At 39.4% G+C, this 25,054-nt stretch overlaps 1 protein-coding gene across 1 annotated transcript in view; it reads right to left on the reverse strand.

Annotated features, from left to right (window-relative positions):
• The window catches only part of FU (kinase family with ARM repeat domain-containing protein), a 281,825-nt gene that overhangs the window by 219,068 nt on the left and 37,703 nt on the right, over window positions 1–25,054 (reverse strand). Inside the window, exons 2-3 of the mRNA XM_089429606.1 lie at window positions 13,156–13,279; window positions 12,944–13,018 (exon numbers count right to left, since the gene is read on the reverse strand). Of these exons, the coding sequence (XP_089285732.1) occupies window positions 12,944–13,018; window positions 13,156–13,245 (165 nt within the window). The 5' untranslated portion in view covers window positions 13,246–13,279. The remainder of the gene's footprint in view (window positions 1–12,943; window positions 13,019–13,155; window positions 13,280–25,054) is intronic.

Genomic DNA, 25,054 nt, shown 5'->3' on the forward strand with positions numbered 1-25,054 from the left:
ATTAATACCCATTAATATTTTAATTTCCCTAAGTTTAAACTTAGGAACTCCATTAAAAATATTAATTCTTTTAATAAAATACAATTTGGGTGGAATTTCACCAAACGGTTCTGGGTTCTTTAGAACACATGTGCCTTAGCCTCTCCACCAATTTTCAAGGCTAGAACACTTCCGATGCTACCAAAAACTAACAATCCCTCTTAGCGAGGAAAGTGCTCTAGCAACAACGTCCACCTGCATGTTGCTCTATTTCTGAAGCACCTCCTTTCTGCATTATTGCTGCCACCAACACTATGTTGTTGTTGCTACTGTACTACTGCCACTGCCACTGCTGCATCTGTACTATAGCTCCCTCTCAAACGCTACATCTGCTATGCTGCTAACACTGCATTCGTACTGCAACTCAATTGCCAAGAGAAGCAACTGAAAAAACATCCAAAATTACTTGAACTTAATTGTGTTCAACATAATACAATGAATGTTGGAATCTGAGTGTTGTTGATTCTAACCCCCCCTGAATCTTTTGCGTTGTTGCTGACTCCTGCATTGCTGCCAACCTTTCTCTGCGTTGATCAATCTCTGGTCTCTGGCTACTACATTTGTCCTCCAAACACTCCACTGCATCATCTGACACTAAGTCCATCTCGCTATTGCTGAATCTTGGGCTCTCATAGCAAGGAATTAATCCAAGAGGTCGACTCCTCAAAGATCCTGCCCACATGTAGTCCTCCCAACTATAGCTCAATATCACCCCATCTCCCACCTGGAGATGAGTGGGCACTCATGGCAAACTCATCCTCATCAATCTTTGTTGAAGCAGCCATAAGATCATATTTCTCATCCTTGTCCTTTTTCTTCGAAGGACATTGGGATGCATAGTGGCCCATCACGCCACCACTGAAACATTTCACTTTCGAAATGTCCTTCTTTCACTTCGGCCTCTACTATCCCTTCGATGCTAGAGTTGTGTTTTCCTCCTCCTCCTTCGTCTTTGTGCCACTCACACTACTACCACTGAGGTTGACCTTCACTAGATCCCTCCTTGTTGGACACCTAATCCTAAAGGGTTAGTGTGGAAGCCGAAAAGACTAAGCAGTCCAAGAGACCTTGGGATCTGAAACCCAAGAGTCACAACATTGTATTATAAATGTACATCTCCTGTTAATAAAAAAATGTACTGACTGATTTATCTTTCCTATTCTTTGCTGTCCATGTGTGTGTTTAACATGGTATCAGAGCCACTTGTTTTTCTGTGGCCTGTTATGTGCATGTCAGTCCTAGCCCTCTGCCATATTCTTTTCCAGCGCTCCTGACATGCTGCCGCTGCCTTATAACGCCTCTGTCATCAACGCCTCTGCCCTGAGCCCTGCGCTGCTCTGCCTCTGCCTGGGATATGCTAGTAATTGAATATCGCTGCTCTGTCCTGCACTGCGCTGCTCTGCCTCTGCGCATCCGTTTTGAAACCTCAACCAACGCATCAGAAAACGGTTGAAAGTACTCCCCGTCTTTCTTTGCAAGCTCTTCTGTAACCTTGCCAATATCCTCAGGTTTTTCATTGTCTGCCGTGGACTCAGATATTAATTTATCATCTTCTTTGCTCTCACGGAAAATTCCTGGCCTGAACCGCCACTGTGACAATGCCTGAAATTGAGTCGCGTGATCAGAGCATTTTCTAACATGCGAAAATAGACAGCCTTGCGTGATGAGTCCAGCATCTATTTCAGAGATAATCTTGAGAGGAGTGCGCCCAGTCCTCCATAGCGTTTGACGGTTGCATCCAACAGAGGTTACCGAAGGTACATTCATATTACGGAAATGGCACAAGTTTTTCCCACATACGGAGCTGCAGTATCCACCTTCTTTTGATAGAAGGGTCATGTGCTATCCTTCGACTTCCATTCTTCGAGATTACCTTGCTTGGCGTTAAGTAGATTGTGAGTTACCCAAGCCACATAACACACTTCCTGCTATTTTTCGTAAGGGATCCTGTATATTTAAGAAAGAGGTTGATGAAGTTGTTAAGTGCACTGAAGCTGGAGATCCAGTTATAAGACGGAAAAGGAAAACAGTAGTGCAGCACTGTGATATTATTGGGAAGAATCTCTGGGATGAACATCCTTATCTACAGTCGGATTAATAATTTTGAATGAATTCGGCCCTTGAAACAAGCTTTTATATGGAGTGTCACCAGCAGTGACCACTCTGATATTCGAGTCTTCTGAATCGACTGCGTGTACGGGCCCTTCGCTTTTAGAAACAGATTCAGCTCTGTCCAAGGCTCCCTCCTCGCTGATCTTTGATGAACTTATATCCACTTGTATTCTTAACACGCAGCTGGATTCGAATCCGCAATGATCTGAGGTTTGTCTGAGAAACATGCCCTGAGGTCGAGGGATGCACCACATAACACGGGTTTCTTTTGGCTTAGATGCCGGTTTGAGGGGTTTCTGTTGTTCCAATTGCTAGACGCTTGCGCCCAGCCTCATCCTTCTTTGACATGCCATTAGGGCGGGGTAGACCTCAGTAAGGATGGAACTGTGGTGGATGGCTCTGTACTCTGTTAACCTCACTGTTGAACTGCGGCCCTGCTTTCAGTTTTACAACTTTTTACTGCTTACTTCACTTTCGGACAATCTTTTGAAGAGAAACGCTGGCAAATCCTGGTGAATATATTTTGATGCACCCAGAACTATGTGAGATTTCTTCTGAAGTTGAAACACTTATTAGGCTGAGTTAATACGTATGTGCATTTAGAATTTGGAGACAGATTTATAAAGAGTTTTCAGCGGATTTTCTATGTGAAACTAGAGGGACGAATTCTCCATTAATTCCAGGTTCAAATCTTCTACAAATCAAGAGGGTCGTGCTAGTTTATTCAAGGCCAAAATATTTTGTCAACAAAGTTGTTCATCTACTCTCATTCACTCAGGTTGAAGACTGAACTATTCGTGCATTTTAGAGATTAATGTGCCCAGGGAAGAGGCTGAATTTTTCAGATTTAGTAGCAAAGTTTTATCAGTGAAAAAAAAAAAAGGGGGGGGAGACCAAATTCTTAAGAACCAAATTTCTTTCAAAAATTCTCCAGCAACTTGCATCCTTGCTGATACATATTTCAGAGTATTCATAATGGAGAAACAAATATTTTATTTGTTGTAGCCTTTGAGTCTCATTGTTTGGGAATGCGATTTGGAAAATAATTGTAGAGTTAAAATCTTGCTTTTGGTTCATTCCTCAAGAAATAATATCACTTGATTGTTGTAGTTTTCTGGGAGAGCAAATTTTGAGAATACCTTGCAGTGACATTGGTTCATAGCTGTGAACAAATTTTAAAGTATAAGTTTAACATTGGAGAAAATGGCCAGAATCAATGAAGTATTAGAGTTCCTCAGAACTCTAATATTGTCTACTACTCATGATGCATTAAAAATCAGCAAAGTTTCTCTCACAGACATTCAGGTCTGTCTACAAAATGCACAGGAAAATATTGAGTTTTTGCAGCTTGAGACAAAGCTACAGCAGGAAGAATTAAAAATAAGGAGTCATTCTGAACCTGTTTCTGTTCAGAACAATGAAGCAGACTCCCATAAACAGCAAGTCAATATTGTTCAAGTTCATTCAGATCCAGTACCCGATAAAGCAGCAGTTGTACATGCAGATGCAGAAACTCAATCTGCACTTCCCAAGCCCATCATCAGACCTTGGGAACAGCTTGTCCACAACAAGCACAGAACTGGTCTTGGATATGACAAGGACTTGTCCTTTCATATTCCAAACTATGCCAAGCCCATTCAGTTTCAGAGTGCTGGATTCATTGATGACAGTTCACCTGCTTCTCATGACAATTCAGCTTCAGTTGTTCCAGAATCTGCCCCTCTTCCGCAACAAAAACAACAACAGATTAAGAAATGCCAACACTGTGACCGAGTTGGCCATTTGAAAGATCACTGTTTTGATCTTCATCCATGTAAGCACTGTCATAAAACCACTCATTCTTCAAACAGATGCTTCAAAAACAAACGTCCTGCAAGAACAAAGATTCATCTTGGATGGATCGCTTCTTGGCAATGGGCATCAACAGCCAAGAAGATATTCCAAACACATGTCAGAACTTGTTCCAGAATATTGAACAGTCTTGCAGTCGAGTTTTCTCCATCTTCTCACCTTGTACCTGACAGGGGGGGAAATGATGGTCATCTACAAGCTTCAAAGTCACATCAAGCGAGCCTGAGCCACAACCTGCCACACCAGTTTCAGAGTTGTAGCCAGAGACAAAGATGCCTGAACATGCCTTCAGTTGGCAATCTGGGACACTTCCTCTAGCAGAAGACTCCAGCTTCTTGCCAGTTTTGGAAGAATTCCAGGAATCACAGAGTTGTTGGTCATCCTTAAACCATCACAGATTGAGAACACTTCCTCTAGCAGAAGACACCAGCTTCTTGCCAGCTTTGGAAGAGTTCCAGGAATTTCATTAAGCATTCCAGAGTTGTTGGTCATCCTTAAACCATCACAGATTGAGAACACTTCCTCTAGCAGAAGACTCCAGCTTCTTGCCAGTTTTGGAAGAGTTCCGGGAACTGCACTAAGCGTTCCAGTGTTGGTGGTCATCCTTAAACCACCGCCCTTTATACCAACATTTCAGAGAGCACATTCAGCCTAGTGCTGCCATGTATTTTTGCACATTTTGTATTACAGCTCTTTTCTTGGACTCATACATAACCCTTCGGATTAAGGGGGGGGAATGTTGGACACCTAATCCTAAAGGGTTAGTGTGGAAGCCGAAAAGACTAAGCAGTCCAAGAGACCTTGGGATCTGAAACCCAAGAGTCACAACATTGTATTATAAATGTACATCTCCTGTTAATAAAAAAATGTACTGACTGATTTATCTTTCCTATTCTTTGCTGTCCATGTGTGAGTTTAACACTCCTTAACTCCTCTTGTTCAAGAGCCACCCACATCTCTTCCCATGAAGGTAGTTTTTCTCTGCCCAATATGCTTTGGACAAAAACTTGCCATTCATCTGAGACTCCATTCAGGGCTATCCACACCATCGTTGTTGGCTGAGGAGTGGACCCCACTGCAGCAAGCTGATCTCGAGTGTCCTGAAGAAGAAAAGATAGAGGTTCAACCCTTCTCCTTTTTGCATTAAAATCCGCTGCAACTTCTGCTCTAGGTAAATCTTTCGTTGTTCAGAAGAGCCTTCATACAAAGAAGACAAGGCTTCCCACATCTATCGGGTTGTATCCTTGCCCTACAAGTGTGTGACCACATGATCTTGAACTCCATCGAGAATAAGCCCCTCTTTACCTTCCTCTGCTTGGTTTTGTACTTCTTCTTTTGATCGTTTTCAGCAAGAACAGCTACAACACTATTGACGTAGGCCTCGAGATCATATTCCTCCAAAACAACGAAGATTTTGGTCTTCCATATGACAAAGTTGGAAGCTCCTTCCAACCTGTCTTGATCTCTGATCCCATGTGATGCCATCTCACCCAATTGTCGAATTTACTCCTCTAGTCATTGCTTAGCACTGCTCAGCAATGAAAAATTCAGACTTTCTAGCAGAATGTTCTTTGTGGAGAAAATTCCCCTTCTACGTGTCTTCGTTCTTTTCCAACGGAATTCTGCCTCGACAGAAACTGCACCCTTCAAACACTGTGTTGAGGCTCTCCGTTACTCCATCTGCTTCTGCAAACTCACGAACTGGAAATCGTACCTCTCTGTCATCTCACTCAGAGAGAGATTTCCTCGGATCTGCTTCCAAGCAAGGACTGCACAATCCCTTCAAGGGGATTCAAATTGCTGCCAAGTGTAGCTTCCGTCCTCATTGCTCAGCACTAGATCTACTCTTCTTGTTTCAAAATCAATCTTCTGATACCATGTGAAAATTCCTACACTCGAAGGAACCCCTACTGCAGCAAATATGAATCTACTTCACCTACTTGATTTTTAATATACATCAACCAAGTTATTCTTCTGAATACTGAAGCAAATTACTTTTGCAGCCTACACTAATTAAATATTTGATCTCATGAAACAAAAAACAGAGCAAAGAACAAGACACATAGAACACACTTATTTTTGGACACAATAGTCCCCGAAAAAACCCAATGCAGGAAAACCAGTGTAGCCACTCTGAGGGTTTTATTATTATGTGGGAGAAATATCTTAATACAAATGTGATAGTAAAGACCTTGGACAGTGGAGACCTTGCGAAGTGCCTTAGAAGAACATTGTGCAGATCTCCTGAAGGATATCCACTGGACTAGCTTTTTGAAGCCATTCTTTGGAGCAGCTCCTGAAGAGCCCTTGAAGGAGCATTGAAGAATCCTTGAAGACCTTTTTGGGGACATTTGTTAGGTGATGACAAGACAATATTGGAGACACTTCTATAGAGCTAGATTGAAGCTGAACTTGAGAACTCGTTGAAGACATCCTTGAAGACACCTACTAGGGTTGCTAGTGTTGACCTTAATCTTTCGAGGATAGTTGATGAATTGTTGAAGATTCCTTGCAGCAGCCATTGAAGATTTCAGATCTTGTTGAAGCAAGCCCCAAATCATTGTTGAAGCCTGTTGAAGACATGCTCTGAAGACCTTGTGGAAATGTCATTCGAGACTCGTTGAAGATTGTTTTGGAAGTCTTGAGGAAGCGCTGAAATTATCTTGAAAATTGAACCGAATTGAGAGGGTTGGAGCCCTAGATAATTGGAGTCCTCACACAGGTTGGAGCCTTGTGCAAAACCAAGTTGGAGCCTAAATTGTTGAGAGGATTGGAGTTCTCAAATAGACCAAGTTGGAGATTGGTGAGGAGCCCAGTTTGTCAAAGATTGGAGTCTTCATCTAGGGTTGGAGCCCTAAAGAAATTATAAGTCCTATTGTACAAATTTATTGATGTAAAAAGAGGATTGGAATCCTCGCCATTCTTGTGAATAAAGTTATTCCTTTTGTTGTTCATTTTTTGTTCTGATTTTAAGTGATCTTAGCTGGTATAAACTAACAATTGTAAAAGAAAAACTTATTCGCCCCCCCTCTCAGTATTTCCAACAAAAACCCAGAAATTTTGACCACTACAACTACCCTGAATTTCAACCCCATGCAACAAAATTGCCCAGAAAATTTGAGAACCATGAGAAAGAGAGACGATCCACACGTGCGAGTTTGAGAGAGAGAGAGAAAGAGAAGCAATTCGTCCTTTTTGTCCTCCTTGTCCTTCAATTGCTTGCCCAAAAGATACTTCGTGAGAGAGATGCAAAAATTTTCTACCTTGAGGAGGAGGTCGAGCTACCTTTCTATAGTGGATTGGTTGGGTCGAATGGAGGTGACTCTACTTGGGCCGACTTGACAAACTTGGAGCCAAAATTTTCAAATTTCAAAATTTTAATTTTCTTCTTTAAAAAGTCCCAATGGGACTTTGACTCCAAATATTTTTCTTTTGACACTAGCATTTAAAATATGCTTGACAATAATCATTATAAATACATCAAATGCCATAATATAAATTATGAAGACCAACCATAGTTACAAAATTCAACATAGGTTACTAAGTGAGTCCACTCCAGAGTGTTTTTTTCACTTGACTAGTTATTTTCGCTTACAAGTGATAAAAAAGCGAAAATAACTAGTAGAGTCTTTTCACTCATATACCTCCAAAGCTAAAGTGTGGCTTAATAACTAGGCCTTGAGTACGTCCTAATATCTAGGGTCAATGTATATTACGATGCTAGGTCATATCTAGAGTCTTACGGAATTTGACTAAGCCTTTATAGGATTTCTTAAATAATTAAAAAATTCTCATTTGGACGGTATTTTCACCTAATTTTCTATGTAATAATGTAAATAAGTGGCCTTACGAAATGTTGGTGGCATGTAAGCGCCCAAAATTCATGCTACCAACACCAACATTATCCTAGTACCCACTTTGGAGGTCAAAAAAAAATTATTTCCCCATGAAAACCCACCTTTACTCGAAAGTGAGGAGAAAAAGACAAGAAAATACAAAAAGAAATGAAATGGGGACATAATAAAATCGTGTTCCTAGTCAAAGGAAGTCATCTTTAATAAATAAGATGACTTGGAAGTCAAAGTAGCAGATGGATGGCTTACTTTGGGCCCAAATAAGCCCACAAATCAAGGTCTAGTCAAGGCTGCCAGATAGGTCGACTTTACTAGCAGTCAAGGGGTTGAATTGATGAGTAGTTATGTCGACTTTCCAACTGAAGGGGTCCACATTTTGTTGTTGATTTTTGTGTGGATTGTGTGGGAGTTAAGTGGGGAGTTAACTCCCCATTAACCCCTCTTCCTTCTCCACCAATTACACAGCCAACAAATGAAGAAGTACACTACCATCCAAAGAGGGCCTACACAGCTAGAAAAGTCTCACACATGCAGTCTAAGAGACAGTTGTTGGTGGAGGTTGTGTTGATTTGGGGTAGCATCGGATGTGCTCTAGCCACGAATTTTGGTGGAGAGGTTGGGGCACATGAGATCTCCAATACCCAGAAAGGGTTTGGGCAAATTCTAAACAGATCAGGAGATATTAAAATAATTAATATTTTTAATAGAGTCCCTAAGTCTAAACTTAGGGAAAATAAAATATTAATGTGTATTAATATGAACCTGTGTTAGAATGGTCCAAAAGACATGGATCAAGCTAGATCTAATCTTAGTCGTTGATTAGGGACTTAATCTCGTCTGTTGCGATGTCAATAGGAAAAGTATAAGAGCAGGCTTGAGGGTCACTTGAAGAGCACACCAGAGTGATCAGTCATTCTATTCTCTAAAGCGGGGTTTGCTAAGAGAGATAGAATCAGTGATTGGGAGAGCAGCTGAGGGGCATTGAGTACAGAGAGACAAAGAGGCAGATATAGTGTCAAGATAGCAGCAGAGCAGCCAGAGAGAGAGAGATGCAGGAGCAGCGAGTGCTCACGCCGGGCCACGCAGAGGCAGCTAAGGGCTACGCAAAGCACCAGAGGGGCCAGCGTAGTTGACACAGAGGCTCAGAGAATTGACGCAGGGCTTCCTGGGGCTGACGCAAGCCAAGATAGGTTGACGCAAGGCCAACGCTAGGCTAAGAGAGGCTGGCGCAGTCCAAATTGGGCAGACACTAGGGTTTCTGGGGCAGATTGGTGCTGAGTAGCTGCCGAAAGGATTATTCGAGGGTTCAGCCAGTAGATTTGTCAAAAACCGAGAGGTACCACTACTAAGGAAATTCTTTGTTGAGTAGGCCAATTTCGGCACCCAGATTGTACTCTGATATTGCTTAATAAGAAAGCCCTCAGATAGTTGCACCGGTTTTCCCACATTAGGTATTTTCGGGGACATTAGTCCAAAATAATGGTGTCATGTGGTGTGTTTGTTCTTGTTTCTTTTAGTTGTTGATCTGTAATATGTTGAGCATGCACTAGTATTTATTTTCAGTATTTACATTGTAAATAACTTGTTAAAGAAAATAACAAATAGGTAGGAATAAATCAGATAAAGTGCATGGAGGGTTTCTAACTAAGTAAACTTAGAAATTTCAACAGGTTGTACACATGTTTGAGCTACAAGTTGACGAAGGAGTTGTCTCCACTTATCTCCCTCCTCTTGAACACCTATTCCACAAAGGGAATATGCACCAACAGTGAAGAAGAGCTCTCTGCCACCTACAAGCATTTACTCAACAGTTTATTTACATTTGGAGAAATCGACCCAGCCATGGGATTTTCTTCATTGCCACTTGTTGGATCACTTTTCATTGGGATTTGTGTTGATTTTTTCATAGGTCTTCTATTCTGATAATTACTGCTAATGATATTCACTTGAAATTCCTTTATATTCACATCAATCATTAAGCAATTACACAGAAGATCTTCAACAATAGACATTAGGATCATAAAGAGACAGCCAAATCAAGAACACAAGCATTTACCTTAGGAAAACCCACATGGGGGAGAAACCCAGCAACCTTTTCCTTAGAGAAATTCTTCAGTTCAACAAGAGACACACCTAGGTCATCTAGTCAACCACAAGGTCAAACTGACCAACAAGAAAAGCTTGGTCAAACCTAGTCCAACTGCCCTCTAGTCAAGTCATAATTTTGCCCACTAAATTCAGTGTGGATAGTTCTACTAGGGCAAAATTTCAACCTTATATTGTTGCCTGAAGAAACTCAGTCCTGCTACGCTTTCACAAAGTTCAAAGTTTCGTCCCTTCCACAAAGATTTAGATATGTTGCTATGAGAGATTCGATCCCGCACTTAAGCTTCAGATTCTTTCTTCAACAAGCCTAAGATTCATCATGTCTCTTTCTTCAGATTCACCCTTTCCTCTCTGCCTCAGATGATTGAATTCTACTTTAGAGGTGATCTGAGGTCGAATGCCTCATATATATAATAGACTCATTGCCTGAATGGGTGCCTTTATGATTGGGCTAACTTGGCTTCTTGGAGCCAAAATTTCAACATTCAAATTCAACATTTCTCTTTTGAAAAGGACATGAAGAACATGCCTTACAATTTTTCTTTTCACAAAAGCATGAAGAACATGCTTTATATTTATCATTAAAATATTAATTATGAACACTGACCATAGCTACAAAATTCAACACTCCCTCTCAGCTAGCAAGGTATTCACAATGACTATCTAGATGTTCTCATGTTGACAAATTTCTCTAAGAAAAAGTTATAACAATTCATTAGCATCAACATCATCTACTTACCATACTCTGGTCAACAACTTTGACACATGGTAAATCAACAACATCAGCATCAACAAGTTACCATAATTTCGGTCGATACCTCTGATCTATGGTGCATCATTACTGTAATCCTTGTCGGTACTCTTGACACATGGTACATTATTTAGCATCAGCTAGTCACCATGATTCTTGTCGGTGCCTCTAACCCGTGTTATACTGACAAGTCCTGGTTCACCATCATCCTGGGCAATCTCTTTGACTCGTGGTGAAACCCTAGGGGCACACTCAATCCATTCGAGTAATCTAGTCCCAAATCCAAAGGCCACACTCTACCTGAGTAATTCTGAGCCTGATGCTAAATGGGCTATCTAAATATTTTACATGACTAGGTTGCTCCCCTATGTGTCCAAGCTTTGCAGACACCAATGGCCTACAAAAGTCATCAAGTTTTTCAGAGTTCATTGGCGCATTTTTGGCGTGCATCCTTCTCATTCTCTGCCTCATGTCTAACTCAGTTTTTTGCATACCTGCACTCTTCATGTTCCTTGGGTCTTCTCTTCGAGCGAGTTCTCTCTTCTAACAAATATATTTCAACTATATTTCTTCAACAAATCTCTCTAAGGAATCAACCCTCTAAAAGTTTAAGAAAACTAAAATCCCTTTCGAAATAAACTCACCTTCTTTAAACTGCCTTCTTTTCATGATCCAATAAGCTCCAATCTCTGTATTTTGCAATCACAGGCACATCCTCCAGCTTCACATGCACTAAAACCCATGTCATGCCTTGATACCATGTAGGAAAATATAAATACAAATAAACACAAAATGCACAACATAATATTTTATTCAAATGCAGTCATTTGATAAAATGATATAGCTCACATTATATTTCATACAGAAAATATGCAACATCATATTTTATTCAAATGCAGTCATTTCATAAAATGAGGTAGCTCACACTACATTCCATACCAAACGTAGTAGTGTTGCCTGCCTAACTTCCATCACTAATAACTCCACCTTAATCTATAGCTGATCACTTAACATAATGAGACCCTTATTACACGTTAAAGTCAATTAAACTTTGACTCCTAGTATTGGAGTGTTAATCCTTCAACAACGCCCCCATGAGGTAGAGTCATCCTTCAAAATTTGAAATGAATGTGACCATGAAGATAATCATATGATATTCTTATTTAATATGAATGATTAAACATTATTTTAAGATATGCAATGCCACATAAATATATTTCATTGTGTTATGTTTGGTTGCAAAGTGTTAGAATGCATCTGGTGTGATGAACCCTTGCATCCAACGTAAGCCTCTATTTCAATGCTCCTCAAGATCCAAAAACTTGACACTACCAGTTAGCATAACTATGATAGTTTGTAAGCTGACATAACGGTTAAATTTGTAATGTGCAGCATGAACATACTACACTGTAAACATTATATGCGAAAAATTGCATAATTTTATAGATTGGACATATTCAGGAGACTTATTGACATTCTTATTCAAAAATAGCATTTGATTTTTGGAGGTCTGTAGCCTATGCAATGTGCAATTATATTCTACAAAAACAGAAAAACACATACAGAACACTTTATTGCAGCAAATTACTTAAGATTGTGAGCCTTTTACAGCCATATATATGTCATATTAAAAGTTTCAATAGAAGGCATAAATACCTTCAGTTTGCATAACACAAAATAAATTCTTATCTACTTTCATGTGTAACTTGTAAGTATACACTAAATTGCAAGATTAGAAGCACCTCCTGCACCGTGAAATGGCAAGCTATTGCAGAAGTAGCATAAACTAGAACCAGAAAAGTTAAGTTGCTACCAAAAGAAAAGCATCACTGCAATATTTGACAAGATAGATACAGCAAGTTTGACTAGGTTAATTAGAAAACATTTACAGAGACTAAAGAAATTGTGCAGAAGCTCAAACAGCCATATCTCAATCAAAGCATTCTGTGGAATCTACCTGTATAAGCAGATTATAAGCAGGTGCCCTTATATATGCCCACATTGTGTGGATCCATCGTATCCCCAGATAGAAAGTCCCAAGTGAAATTCAAGTATTGATATCCATTAATATAAGCAAAAACTCTAATATTGAACAAAAGAAGAGCATCAAAGAACAACTATAAAGTTAAGAGGTGAGAAGATGGAGAGTAAAAGAAAAAGAATACGAGAAAATATCAAAATAAGTGATTACAAATAATAAGGCACAGATAAAGCATTTTAAGTGCCTCACCTCAATTTCTTGCCTCAGATTGTCAATGTCTTTTTCACTCTTTCCATGCTTTAAGATAAACTTCATAGCAACTGTCTGAAAACCAGAAAATTTGTTTGTAATGCTAATGCTAAAAGCTTATCTATTCTAATGTACCTACATTAAGAGCCATTTCCTGATGAAATAAATGTTTTCTAGCAGATAATTCTGGATGACTGATTGTATACACTAACCTGCCCTGTGTACTTGCGCCTGCCTTTGTACACCTTTCCAAAAGAACCTTCACCAACTAACTCTACAACATGATAATTTTCCACGCCCATCTTACAAATTATTGAAAATGACGGAGATAAGTTCCTGATACAATTTCAGATAACTCATCACACATAAAATTGTGAAGTTATAGCTAAAACTTGCAATTAATGTCATCACTGGAATCATTGGGATATTAAACAAGAAAGCTTCCAAAAAATGGCCTAGAGGCTAGAACCATAAATAAAAAAACAGATCTCCTGTTAAAGAACCTACACGACTAGAGAATGGCTAGTTCTAGCAACAATTGTCCTGGCAAAGACATCAATTATAATAATAGAGAATAGAGATGAAGCTGTGTATGCCATTCATTGTATACAGTTTGAAAGTTGAGGAAGCTAAATGAGAAGACTATAAATATTGAGTAAGAAAGAAAACCCTCTCCAAAGGAGTGGCTAATATATCAATGGGCATTCAATAAGTTTGAAATTTCAAAGTACCATATTTATCTCACAAATTTAAAGAATATTATGAAATTAAACTTCTTGGCAAGCCTTTCATGTGGATAACTCTGATGAGAACATCACCATACATAATTTTCTCAACTTATTACAAGTCCCACCTGTAATAACCAGAACGTACATCACAACACTATAATCTACCCCAAGGCTGATATGTCGAAGAAGGGCTGAAAAGAAATTATAAATTTTAATGGATTACAAACAGGAAGTAATATATAGCCAAAACCATCATGCATAATATCTCTGAAGATGATCTTATTGACACTTGCTTTGCTGATGCAATCTCTAGTGTTAAGTTCCAGCACATGTTCATAAGTACAGTCAGGATCATGTTGAACTTATCCAGTCCTCTTGATCAATTTGGCAACAATGGTATGCATTGTGGACACATTAGCAGTGGATTCAGCATACACCATTCATAGACACATTGGCAGTAGATTCCACATACACGGTTCATGAGCACAATGTCCAGATTGGTACACTGTTGCAGATCTTTATTCTAGCCAAAGCATTTTCCAGAATTGTGTTTATAAGTTAGGGGTTTAAATCTAGACATGAGTTTTCTCCAGGGGGCATCAAGTCAAGTAGCTATTTTTAGACAGTATCTATCTCTAGAGAGACTTTCCATTTTTGACAGCAAATTGCTGTTTTGTGGACCCAGCTCCAGGATGTGGATATGATTCAATTTTGTTGATGCTCAGAGCAATGTTGCATGAAGCAGGAATGAAGCGGATGCGTTTGTTGGAAGCAAATGGTCAGAAGCATCATTTTCCAAAAATACTCAGAAGCGAAGCATCCCAGAAGCATCTATTGTGTGTGTGTCATTGCATTTACATTCAAAAAAACATCCAGAATGCCAAATTAGTTGCAGAATATATCAAACCATGTATACTTGTATATAAATCAAGATAGAAATGGCATGCATAGTATATTAATGATTAATTATTCAAGGATCAACCATCTAGAATCTAGATTCTTCTCCTCTTGTCTAACCTTTGACTCTACCTCAATTCCCTAGGCATATTAGCCAACATTGCCCACTTTTTATCGAACTGCCAAATCCAAGCCTTAAAATATGGTAGAAAAAGCTTAACATGCCTGATCAATGATTTTGACTTGAGTGGAGGGTACATTTTTGCTAAGGCCATGACAGAGGAGATCAACAATCAACACCACCAACACTAGGGTACATATAGGGTTTGGTGCTCTTGATTAAATGCCAATCGCATACCCTCATACATGATATAATCTAATGAAATGCCACAATCCCATTGATCTCGAAATCCTTAAAATTGTTAAGTCTGGTGAATTTTGAATGGGATATGAAATTCTATTTTCTCCCTATGAAGTCCGATGAGGTTGGAACCACTCTCAAATATCCTCAGTCATTTCATGGCAATGTTAAAAATTTAAGTAAAAGGATTAACATTACCATTAGGAAGCATCTAGAAAGTGTCTAGGGAGCACCTTGGGAGTGTCCAGGAAGCACAACTCCTCACATAGTGGCTCCAAAATTCCAAGAACCGTGCAAATCCAGCCCAAAGCACAGTGCCGTTTTACAAAAGCATGATTTGCTCGCGGTTCCGCACAGTGCGCAATTCCGGAGTCTGGTGCATGGTTCAGAGAAAGTGTGCTTAACTATTTTTTTTATTTTTTTTATTTTCTTGGATAGCTCATACCATTTCTAGATATCTGTTATGGCCAATAACATGGGATCAAGTTTGGTGGCAATCAAAGGTGTGCTTTTCATTTTTTGCTTTTTGCTTTGTCAAGATGGTCACACCTTTTTCGGGTATAGTGTGGCTGCTGATTTGGGTGGCAATTTAAAGGACAGGTGCTTTTGTGACTTTTAGTTTTTCTTAAAGTAGCAGCTGCCCTATGTCACCCTTCTAGGAAACAAAGTGAGTGTCAATATTCAGAGGACGCTGAGCACTTTGGTATTTCATAATGCACCCTCTTTTAACAGTGGATGATTGGTGGAAGGTGTGCCTTTGTGGAGAGGGTGCCATGTGGCCAAGAGGAGGACGCATGCATTGGGGATGTTCCATTGCTTTAAAGGTTGTCATTTGTTCTATGCATAGCTCATGACAAGATGCATCCCATGTGACACATATGCATGCTATCTAGGTATTATGAGTTGACTTTTGATGCATAAGGGGAGTGTGTTGTAGCAGACCCATCTCTATTTTGGCTTGAGATGAGTTGTGTGCAAAACAACCAATCCATTTAGCAACTAAAGGACAAAATTGCTTTTAAAAGGAAAGCATAATTTTGATAGAAAGCACCTTTTATCATTTTTGAAAAGCACATTTTTTTAGGAGTAGGCAACTTTTATTCCGTTTGAAGAAACGCATTGTGCTTCAAGATTACTTTTCCCTTTGGAGATGGTTTAACTTTCCTTGCATGCATCTACTTTTACCGAAAGCCGGGTGCCCTATTTGGAGCAGATTTATCATTTTTCTCTCCTTCTTGCCTCCATTCATTCTAACTGGTGTGGCCTACTTGGAGGAGATATTTTATGCATGTATTGATAGGAATTCTAGAGATAATTCCTCCACGCTTGACTAATGTGCCTTAGATATAGTTGCCTTTTTTTGGAGCTTTTTGTACCATTCTCTCTTCTTATTTTCACAAAAAGCAAGATGCTTTCATTGGACCAATCAAAGCCTATTGTCTCGTTCTGTTCTAAGGAACTACCGTTTGTAGACTCCCAAGCTCATTCTATAAGAGCTAGACAGTGATGTTGGGATGGCCTCATTACTTAGCTTGACTTTCCATGGGCTTCCATTCCTTTCAGGCAAATAAGACAGAGCATATCATTCAGTGAAAGTTCCAGGTCACTCCCATCCTATTCATGTGAATCCATCCCTCAACTTTGTGGTGTTATACATGCAGATATGTGGTTCTTAAGCGTAGATTAGAGATGTTTAACAGCAGATTTGCACGAAAAACAAAACAAGTTGATAAATATCAGTGTTGATCTTAGCACTAACTTGTCCCTTCAAGTTCTTAGCACAAAGTAGGTCTGATAATTAAATTAGAGCAAACTAATTTGCAGATTTGATGTGTCTTTGTTGGTTAAAGTCAGAATTTTACACTTGGATCACACAGGAATTTCTCTTTGAGGCTAGAAAAGCACTAGCCCAAAGTGCAAAGAGAGTGTAAAATTACATTGTAGCCTCCTTAGTTACCTTTTAACCGGACTATTTTAAGAGTTAACGGATAGTTGTCATTGCTGGGGAGCGAGACAAGGTTAATGGTTTTTGTAGCATCAGGCTAATACAACATTGGTGAATTCAGGTCCACTGAACGTTTTTGTACTTCTCTTAGGGACTACACACAAGGAACTCCATTGAGGGAGCTATCCAACTAAGAATGTTTTAAATATTCACATATCAACTCTACATCATCTAATGTTTTTCCTATGGCACATAATGCAAAAAGGACATTATTTTGCCTCCTGGCTGAAAAAGAAAAGCATCCCATTGAATCAAATCTGTGATCTTTATAATCAGCTTTATGCTACTGAGCAGAACTGACAAGTAAATGGTGAATATGGGCATGAGAACTGTGAGAGTAATGAAGAAGATCAATAGAAATATGAGGATGTTAATGAAGGAGAACTGAGTCTAGAACATGAGTTGTTGGATCTTCATGGTATGGCTTTCAAATTTGAGGTTAGAGGTAGGGTATTGATTTCAAATTTGAGTTAGACGTAGGTTATGGATTTAAAATTTGAGGTAGAGGTAGGGTATGAGAGATATTATGATTATCATGAATTTGTCAATTTATATCCTGGAGACTTCATTTATGATACTAACCATGAGAAAGATGAGATAAATTTGTGTTGATTGTTCAATACAGCAGAACATATGTTGATTTGGTCCCTTCCTTTGCTACTGATTTGTTCAAACAGCACCCAGATATTGTTGCTGATTTCCAGGGACAACCACTCAATGTAGCTGATTTCTCCAAACCGCATGCCATGAATACTGATTTTTCGATTGATAATGCTGATTTTTCCAAACAGCAGGAGGAAGATGCTAATTTCTTGATGGTATCCGCTGCTGGCTGCTCCGGACAACATGCAGAACACCCTCTGACCATCAGTGATTTGACAAAACCACAGATGCAACAGCCTTTATTTACTACTGATTTTCTGGATAGGAACATGTTAGTCTGGTAATGATTTTTCAATCTGATTTTATTTCAGCATCCATTTGAGTAAATTCATTGTCCACAATCAGCTTGTTATGATGACCCACATCAGCAGTATATAGAACATTTGTTACAGACAACAACATCACAATGTTCCGGGCTGTCTTCGTTCTTCCCAGTGAAAATCTGCAATGTGCTGAATCAATTCATCAGTGATGCTCAATTCCTTTCCATTCTCTAACTTTTCAGCATGTAAGCACTTGTGCTCAAATTAGCAGATATCGCTGTTGGCTCCACTGGAGATTTGATTACATTGATCAGATTTGCATGATCAATTGGTTGAATGGATGGCTCTAATGGCCTTTATAGTATGTTGATCGAACATTGATTGGTGTCAAGGCCACAAGGAAAATGGAAGTAAAAAATAAAACCAAGGTACTTTATACCACCTAGGACTAGGTTAGGTTTGCAGATCCAATCATTTTTGGTTGGATATTGTCCTCGATACAAGAATAGGCCTAGGTCTTGAGTTAGTGTTTGTTTTAAGTCCACCTTTCCATTTGATTGATCTAATTTGCTTTGGCATTGTATTTTCTTCAACAGGTGGTTGTAGTAGATTTTCTTTAACTTGTTTATTTTCTAGGATGGTATTCTAAATTTTTGAGTCAAAAGAAGTGTCCTAGGACACAATAGGCTGCTAATATGAGTCATCCATGAGAATCTCTTTGTATTCCTAGAGTTCTTTTTGTGAGCAGAAACATATTCTTGTGAAGCACATGCCCAAAGTTACTTGGGAACAGTGCCATTTATGTGTTTGTTCACATTTCCTTGAGTCTCCAAAGTTGTAAGTCGTGTCATAAGTTAGGGAATGTCATGTTGGGTCAATTCAGGTTCTTAAGGTCATATCCAAAGGGTGATTTGAGTCATTGACATGTTACCAATGTTGCTTACAGGTATTTGCAGCACCCAAAGTTATGCGATTCATGGCATCCCACAAGGGAATATTGCCCCTAGTTGGAGCCACAGTTAAAACTAGACTTGCTCATGCAAGTTCAAGTGTTAAGTTCAGCATGGGTTCATGAGCACATCCCAGATCAAGTTGAACTTCTACATGGTTCTCCAGATAGATTTGGCATCCACAATTCACAAACACATTGGCAATGGATTCTACACATCAACACTTGTGAGTGTCTTGAATCTTGATCATATAGGTACATTGTTGAAAACATTTGACCCAGCTAGATTGTGTTCGAAGGTCGTGTATAAGTTTGGAAATTAGACTCAGAGAAGAGCTTTTTCCAAAGAGTGTCAGATTGAGTTGCTATCTTTAGCAGGTTTCTATTTTTAGAAACTTGCCATTTCTAGCAATCTATGAAACTGGATTCGTCCTATAGGCCCCACGAATCCTGAATCCATCGTGTCTGACACGATTCTCTCGAGATTCGTGTCCAAAAACCATGACACGTCGTGTCCTATTTTGACAGGTCGAATCCGACTGCGTGTCACGATTTTGGCAGCGTGTCCTGTTTTCCAGGACTCATTAGGCGGCAAAAGTGACTTGCGCGGTATGAAAAGGCCGCATTTGGTCATTACAGCCATGCATATTTTCATTTGGCAAACGTTTTGGCAGCTTAATGATCAAGTCTAGGCCCTAGTATTGATATGCTATTCATGGTAATGTTAAATTCTTAAAGTAAAAGTGACAAATTTAACATTACCATGAAATGACTCAGGATGTTTCAGAGTGGTTCCGGCCTCATTGGATTTCATATGGAGAAGTATAATTTTAGATTTCATTCAAAATCCAGCAGACTTATCAGTTTTTCAAGATTTTAGGATTGGGGGATTGCAATGTTTCCATTGAATTTTGTCATGTATTAGGGTATGGAACTCGTATTTAATCAAGAGCACCAATCCCTCTATGTACCTTGATGTTAGTGACATTGGTTGTCGAACTCCTGTATCATGACCCTCCTAAAAATGTACGCATCACTCAAACAAAATCTTGACTTGACATGTTATGCTTGTTCTATCTTATGTTAATGCTTAAAGGGTGATATTAATGACAAAGATCCCGATACAGATACAGAGGTAATGACAAAGATACCTCTGGATATTAATGCTTAGAGGGTGATATTAACAACAAAGATCCTAATTTTCCAACAAGACTAAAAAATTAGACATTTCTCGTGGTGGCAAGAGGGCCAAGCAAAAGAAATAGATAATAGATTGACATGTATTTGAATTTTGTATGTACTATGCATGCTAATAGCTATAGATGAAGATCTATATTTCAAATCAATAAATTTGTATCATTAATTAAAATTTGTGTAAGAAATATCTAATTTTTAATATATATATATATATATATATATATATAACGAATCCTACGTGTCCTGTTCCAGGGGGTCAACGTGTCCAAATCCGACACCACGAATCCCGAATCCGCGTGTGAGGTGACTTAGCTAGCAATGGATTGGAATTCTGTGAAACCAGTTCAGAGATGTGCATACAGTTGAGTATTGGTGATGATCAAAGAAAGTGCACTTTTGTGCTTTTCAAGTGGATCATACCATTTTTGGATATCAATTATAAACAACAATATGGACATCAAGTTTGGTGACAATTTGAAAAAAGGAGTTGGTTTCTTTTTTTTTTTTACTTTTGGTTTTTCTGGATGGTCACATCATTTTTTGGTACAATAAGGTAAGCAGCATGAGTACCAATTTAGGGCAAGTAAACAACAAGTGTTTATGTGCCTTTTTCTTCTTCTTAAAATAGCAGAAATCATGGACCACACTTTTCACAATCCAGGTGAGTGTTAGTTCTGAGATGATTGAGCATTTTAGCATCTGATATGGACCCTATTTTTAGGGACTGATCATTGGTTTTGGTGGAGAGGGTGCCATGTGGCACTTGTTTTAGATGTGCTGAATGGTTGACTAGAGGTCGAGCATGCATGCCTCGAAAACAGCTGCATTGCTTTCCAGGTTGTCACTTGTCCTATTCTTAGCTCATGAGGTTGTGCACCCCACATGGCATATAAACATGCTATCTAGACAAAAAATGACTTACCCAATAAATCTTCCCCGCATGGGATGTGCAATGGGATGAAAATCTAGGCTACAAGCCTGTGGCCTAGCAACAGCCTATCACAAGACACATGTCCCACCTAGCCAACTCCATCGCCTATATGATCCACTACAAGTATTCATGGCACAACATGCCTCCTCGAGCATTCTATACTTTTGCCAATGTGATGTGATAATGGGATGATACCATCAATACCAAACGCACTCATGTTCAAGGAAGGTATCATCAATCAGTCCAGCATGTAGCCAATCTCACAGATTTGGGGCCCTCACACAATTATGGTTATTTCTACTGCTCTTTCTCAGGTTTTTTAGGTTCTTTTAACTCCCTCTAGTTTTGTTAGGGTGCTTTTCTTCCAAGCTCTCATATATCCTCATTGGTCGGTTCAATACCTTATGGCTCCACGACTTATCGATGAGGCAAACCTCTAACTTATTGAACCCATATGGAATCTACAACAATGGATGTTGCTCGAGCCTTCCAACGCTCTATCTCACCAGCAACCACGAGGAAGCTTCAAGTAATGATGATAGATGTGAAGGTTGCACGAGCTTATCATGACGATAACTAGATAGACTCACAACTTATTTATTTTTTTCTTCATTTGGGAATCAGTCACGCCAAAGATACTAACTTTTTAGGACACTAGAGTTGTAATTACATGCCATGACTTTTATCACTCAAGCCCTCTTTGAACAAGAGGCAAAGCACTCTAAAGCTCAAGGCTCACCTAGATCATAGTTTTAAAAATCGGTTGATCTAACCCAAAAACCGATCAAACTAGCTGGTCAAATAGGCCCATGTAACAAACCAGTAGAAAAACAAGGTTGGAGGGTCTATTTGTGTTGATTAGGCACCAAACCAGCCAGTTTGGTACCTAACAAGTATAAATTGACCCTAACTAGCCAGTTCCAACCCTAATCGGCCCAAATCGACCCTATAGATCTCACAATTGTGGGAGATTTCGAGACCACCGATGTCAATTTTTCCAGTGGCTTTGAAGGAAACTCGAGATTGTTTTCCATCCAAAACAACCCTCTTTTTCCATAAAACCAACCCTCCCCCTCTTAAACCCTAAACCTAAACAAAAAACCTAACCTAACCCTAGCAATGTTGGCAATCAATGGTAATGTTAAATTCTTAAAGTAAAAGCAATGTAAAAGTGACATTTCCTTATCTTTCATTTTCATCCTTTTGCTTAAATTTTTAACATTACCATAAATTGACTTCGGATGTTTGAGAGTGGTTCTGACCTCATTGGATTTCATATCGAGAAACTAGAATTTTAGATCTCACTCAGAATCTAGCAAAATTAATAGTTTTTAGGATTTTAAGATTTTGGGCATTGCAATGTTTCCATTTGATTTCGTCATGTGTGAGGATATGCGATTGACATTTGATCTGGAGCATGACGCCCGTTATGTACCTTGATGTTGGTGGTATTAATTGTTGAACTTCATTGATGTTGGTGGTATTGATTGTTTAACTCTACCGTGGCCTTAACAACAATTTACACTTCACTCAAAGCAAAATAATTGATTAGGCATGCTAAGTTTTTTCTACCATATTATAAGATTGAGGAGATGAACCCTCCACTCAAACCAAAATCATTGGTTAGGAATGTTAATTTTTTTTTCAATTTCTACCATATTATAAGGTTGAGCAATCCAAGCCTAAAGACTTTGAGCTAGATGATGTTTATGTAGCTCTTGTTCATGATCCCATTTCTAGGAGTGGTGAATCAATGATGTGTTTGATGAGTGACCATGTTGATCAATGATTTGTGGTAGGTCAGTGGCCCAATAACTTGTAGTATTGCTTTTGGACTGTAGAGGCCACTTAGAGCCTCATTAATTATGTATTTTGTTGTTAATATGTATTGCAATCTGTGCCATTTTGACATATTCACCTTTACATGGTATATAGATGAGCAAACTTTGCATATTTTGTCTCTAATGGTTTGGAATCATGGTTTGAAATCTTACAAATAAATTTGTTCATTAAAAACTAATTATTTTATGTATTTTTTCATATATGGTTCGATCTGATTTGATCCGATTCCAATTCAAATCCCAGTTAGATAGGTGGTTGATTCAAAACCCAGTTCCAGATTTTAAAACTATGCCTTGGATAAGCTTGAAAAGCAAAGCAAGCTCTTTGTAACCCTTTGTTTTGGCTTGCAAAGAAGCATGGAAGTAGCATTATCTCTAACTCTGAAACTAGATTAAAGAAGTACCTAATTAAAATAGCTTTTCACGCATCAACCAAGGCATCTCCCATTGCTATCTATCTACAAGTTTCATGTTTGATCTCTTAGTTCAGCTCTATTGTCCTACTTTTCTTTTTTGGACAAGCTAGTTACAACATAAGTGGCAAATTTGGTTTCCTTAATGACAAATCTGCCTTTCTACTTTGGAATGTATATGTCAGTCTATCAAATTGTCCCACATTACCCCACCTGGTTTCCCATTGGGCAGACTCAAGGATTTTTTGGTTTTCCTAGTCTTTTAGGCTTTCTCTCTACTGAGATTGACAAACAGAATTCTAGCAAACATCGTCTTCTGGAAGCAGACTGACTTCAACAAACTTTTTGTTCTCTATGTCTTTATGATTTTTAGCTAGTAGAATAGAAAATTTACCATCGAAAATAAATAAATACAATTACAACAACAAAAAACTTACATGACAAATCTTTGATACTTGTTATATTGTAGGTTAAACATAATTGAATAACAGAGTAAACCTACTTGGGTTTCCCCCACCTTTTCCCAAGATTTATTGGTCATAATATTAACATTCGATCCTAGTTTTAGCATCATATCCTTGATATCATAGCCATCCAAAAAAAAGGAAATTTGATCTCAAAAAACTAAAACTCATATTAGCTCATGGACATAAGTTGTGGGAAGAAGGGACACAACTCCCATCTTGTTGTGCTTGAGGAGGTTGTGCAAGCTAAGCTCATAGAGGAGTGCACTAAGCAAATCTAACAGCTAAATTTATAAGTGACAGGGATCCCCCTACCTTCCCCCTCCCTAGAACCTCTACAAGTTATAGCCTAATTTCTCCAACATACCCTAAACCCTGCTATTGATCATGAGAGAGCTTGGTTCAAATACAACTCCATTTTGCTAAACTTTAGATCTCCAAGAGACTTGCTCTAGTTCCTTGAAACAAGCAAAAGCTCTACTCCCTTCCTCGCAAGATCTACCTAATCAAGGGCCTCATTGTTAGCTCTGCTGTGTACTTATGCATTTGGAGAACCAAATTCCTACTGTGAAAGTGTTGTTTCATGCCTGAGGAGCTCGCAGCAGTTCTTTGTATTTTTCCTCCTTCATTTGCATTATACCCTTATAACTCCCGCCTAAACCCTTCTTTTCCCGGCTCCCGAGCGTTTTTGTTTAAACACTATAAACCCCATATAAACCCATTCTTCGTTTAGTCCCAAGCGCCAAGCTAAACTTAAAACCTTGGTGAAATAACCGCGTGCATATAAAAAATACTATCGGCGGGCCCTCACCTGTCACATCACCCGAAGCACGTGCGCGATTATCCACCGTCGTCCGATCCCCCGCTTTATGATCCAACATCATATGCTACCCCCGCTCCCGTAAACAGCACGTCCGATAGCCTGTGGGCAAAGCGGTTTCCCGCTGGACCCTCCAACGACGCGTCACAGTCTGACTGGATCGCTCCTCCATGTACGAAAACCGCCCTCCTCCCGTGAGCAGTGCAGGGAAACCGTTTACCGCCATCCAGTACGGTCCCCGCTCGCTAACACTCTCACATCTCTGTCGCCCGTCAGCCGTCGGATCTGCCCCACCATGATCCGACGGTCCACGTTCCTCCATTCGCATTCCCTCCCAATAGCCTCCGTACGCTGCTCTCCACCGTTCGATTACACGATCCGACGGCTGATATTGTCCGGGTCTTGTGTATGCCTCCCGCCATGAGATCGCAGTCGTTCGCCAGTCCCATCCAACGGCTAGCATTCATTCCCAGGCCCTCGTCCATTTTCCATGCGGTTTTAGTGTTTTTGGCCAGTCCTGTGCGCTCGAAGGAGGAAGGAGGCCATGATCCGGCAATCTGCGCATTAAATCCTCAGCTA

This window comes from Pinus tabuliformis, chromosome 6 (genome assembly GCF_031772625.1).
Source record: "Pinus tabuliformis cultivar Carrire ecotype Pingquan chromosome 6, CPIR1, whole genome shotgun sequence".
Taxonomy (NCBI): domain Eukaryota; kingdom Viridiplantae; phylum Streptophyta; class Pinopsida; order Pinales; family Pinaceae; genus Pinus; species Pinus tabuliformis.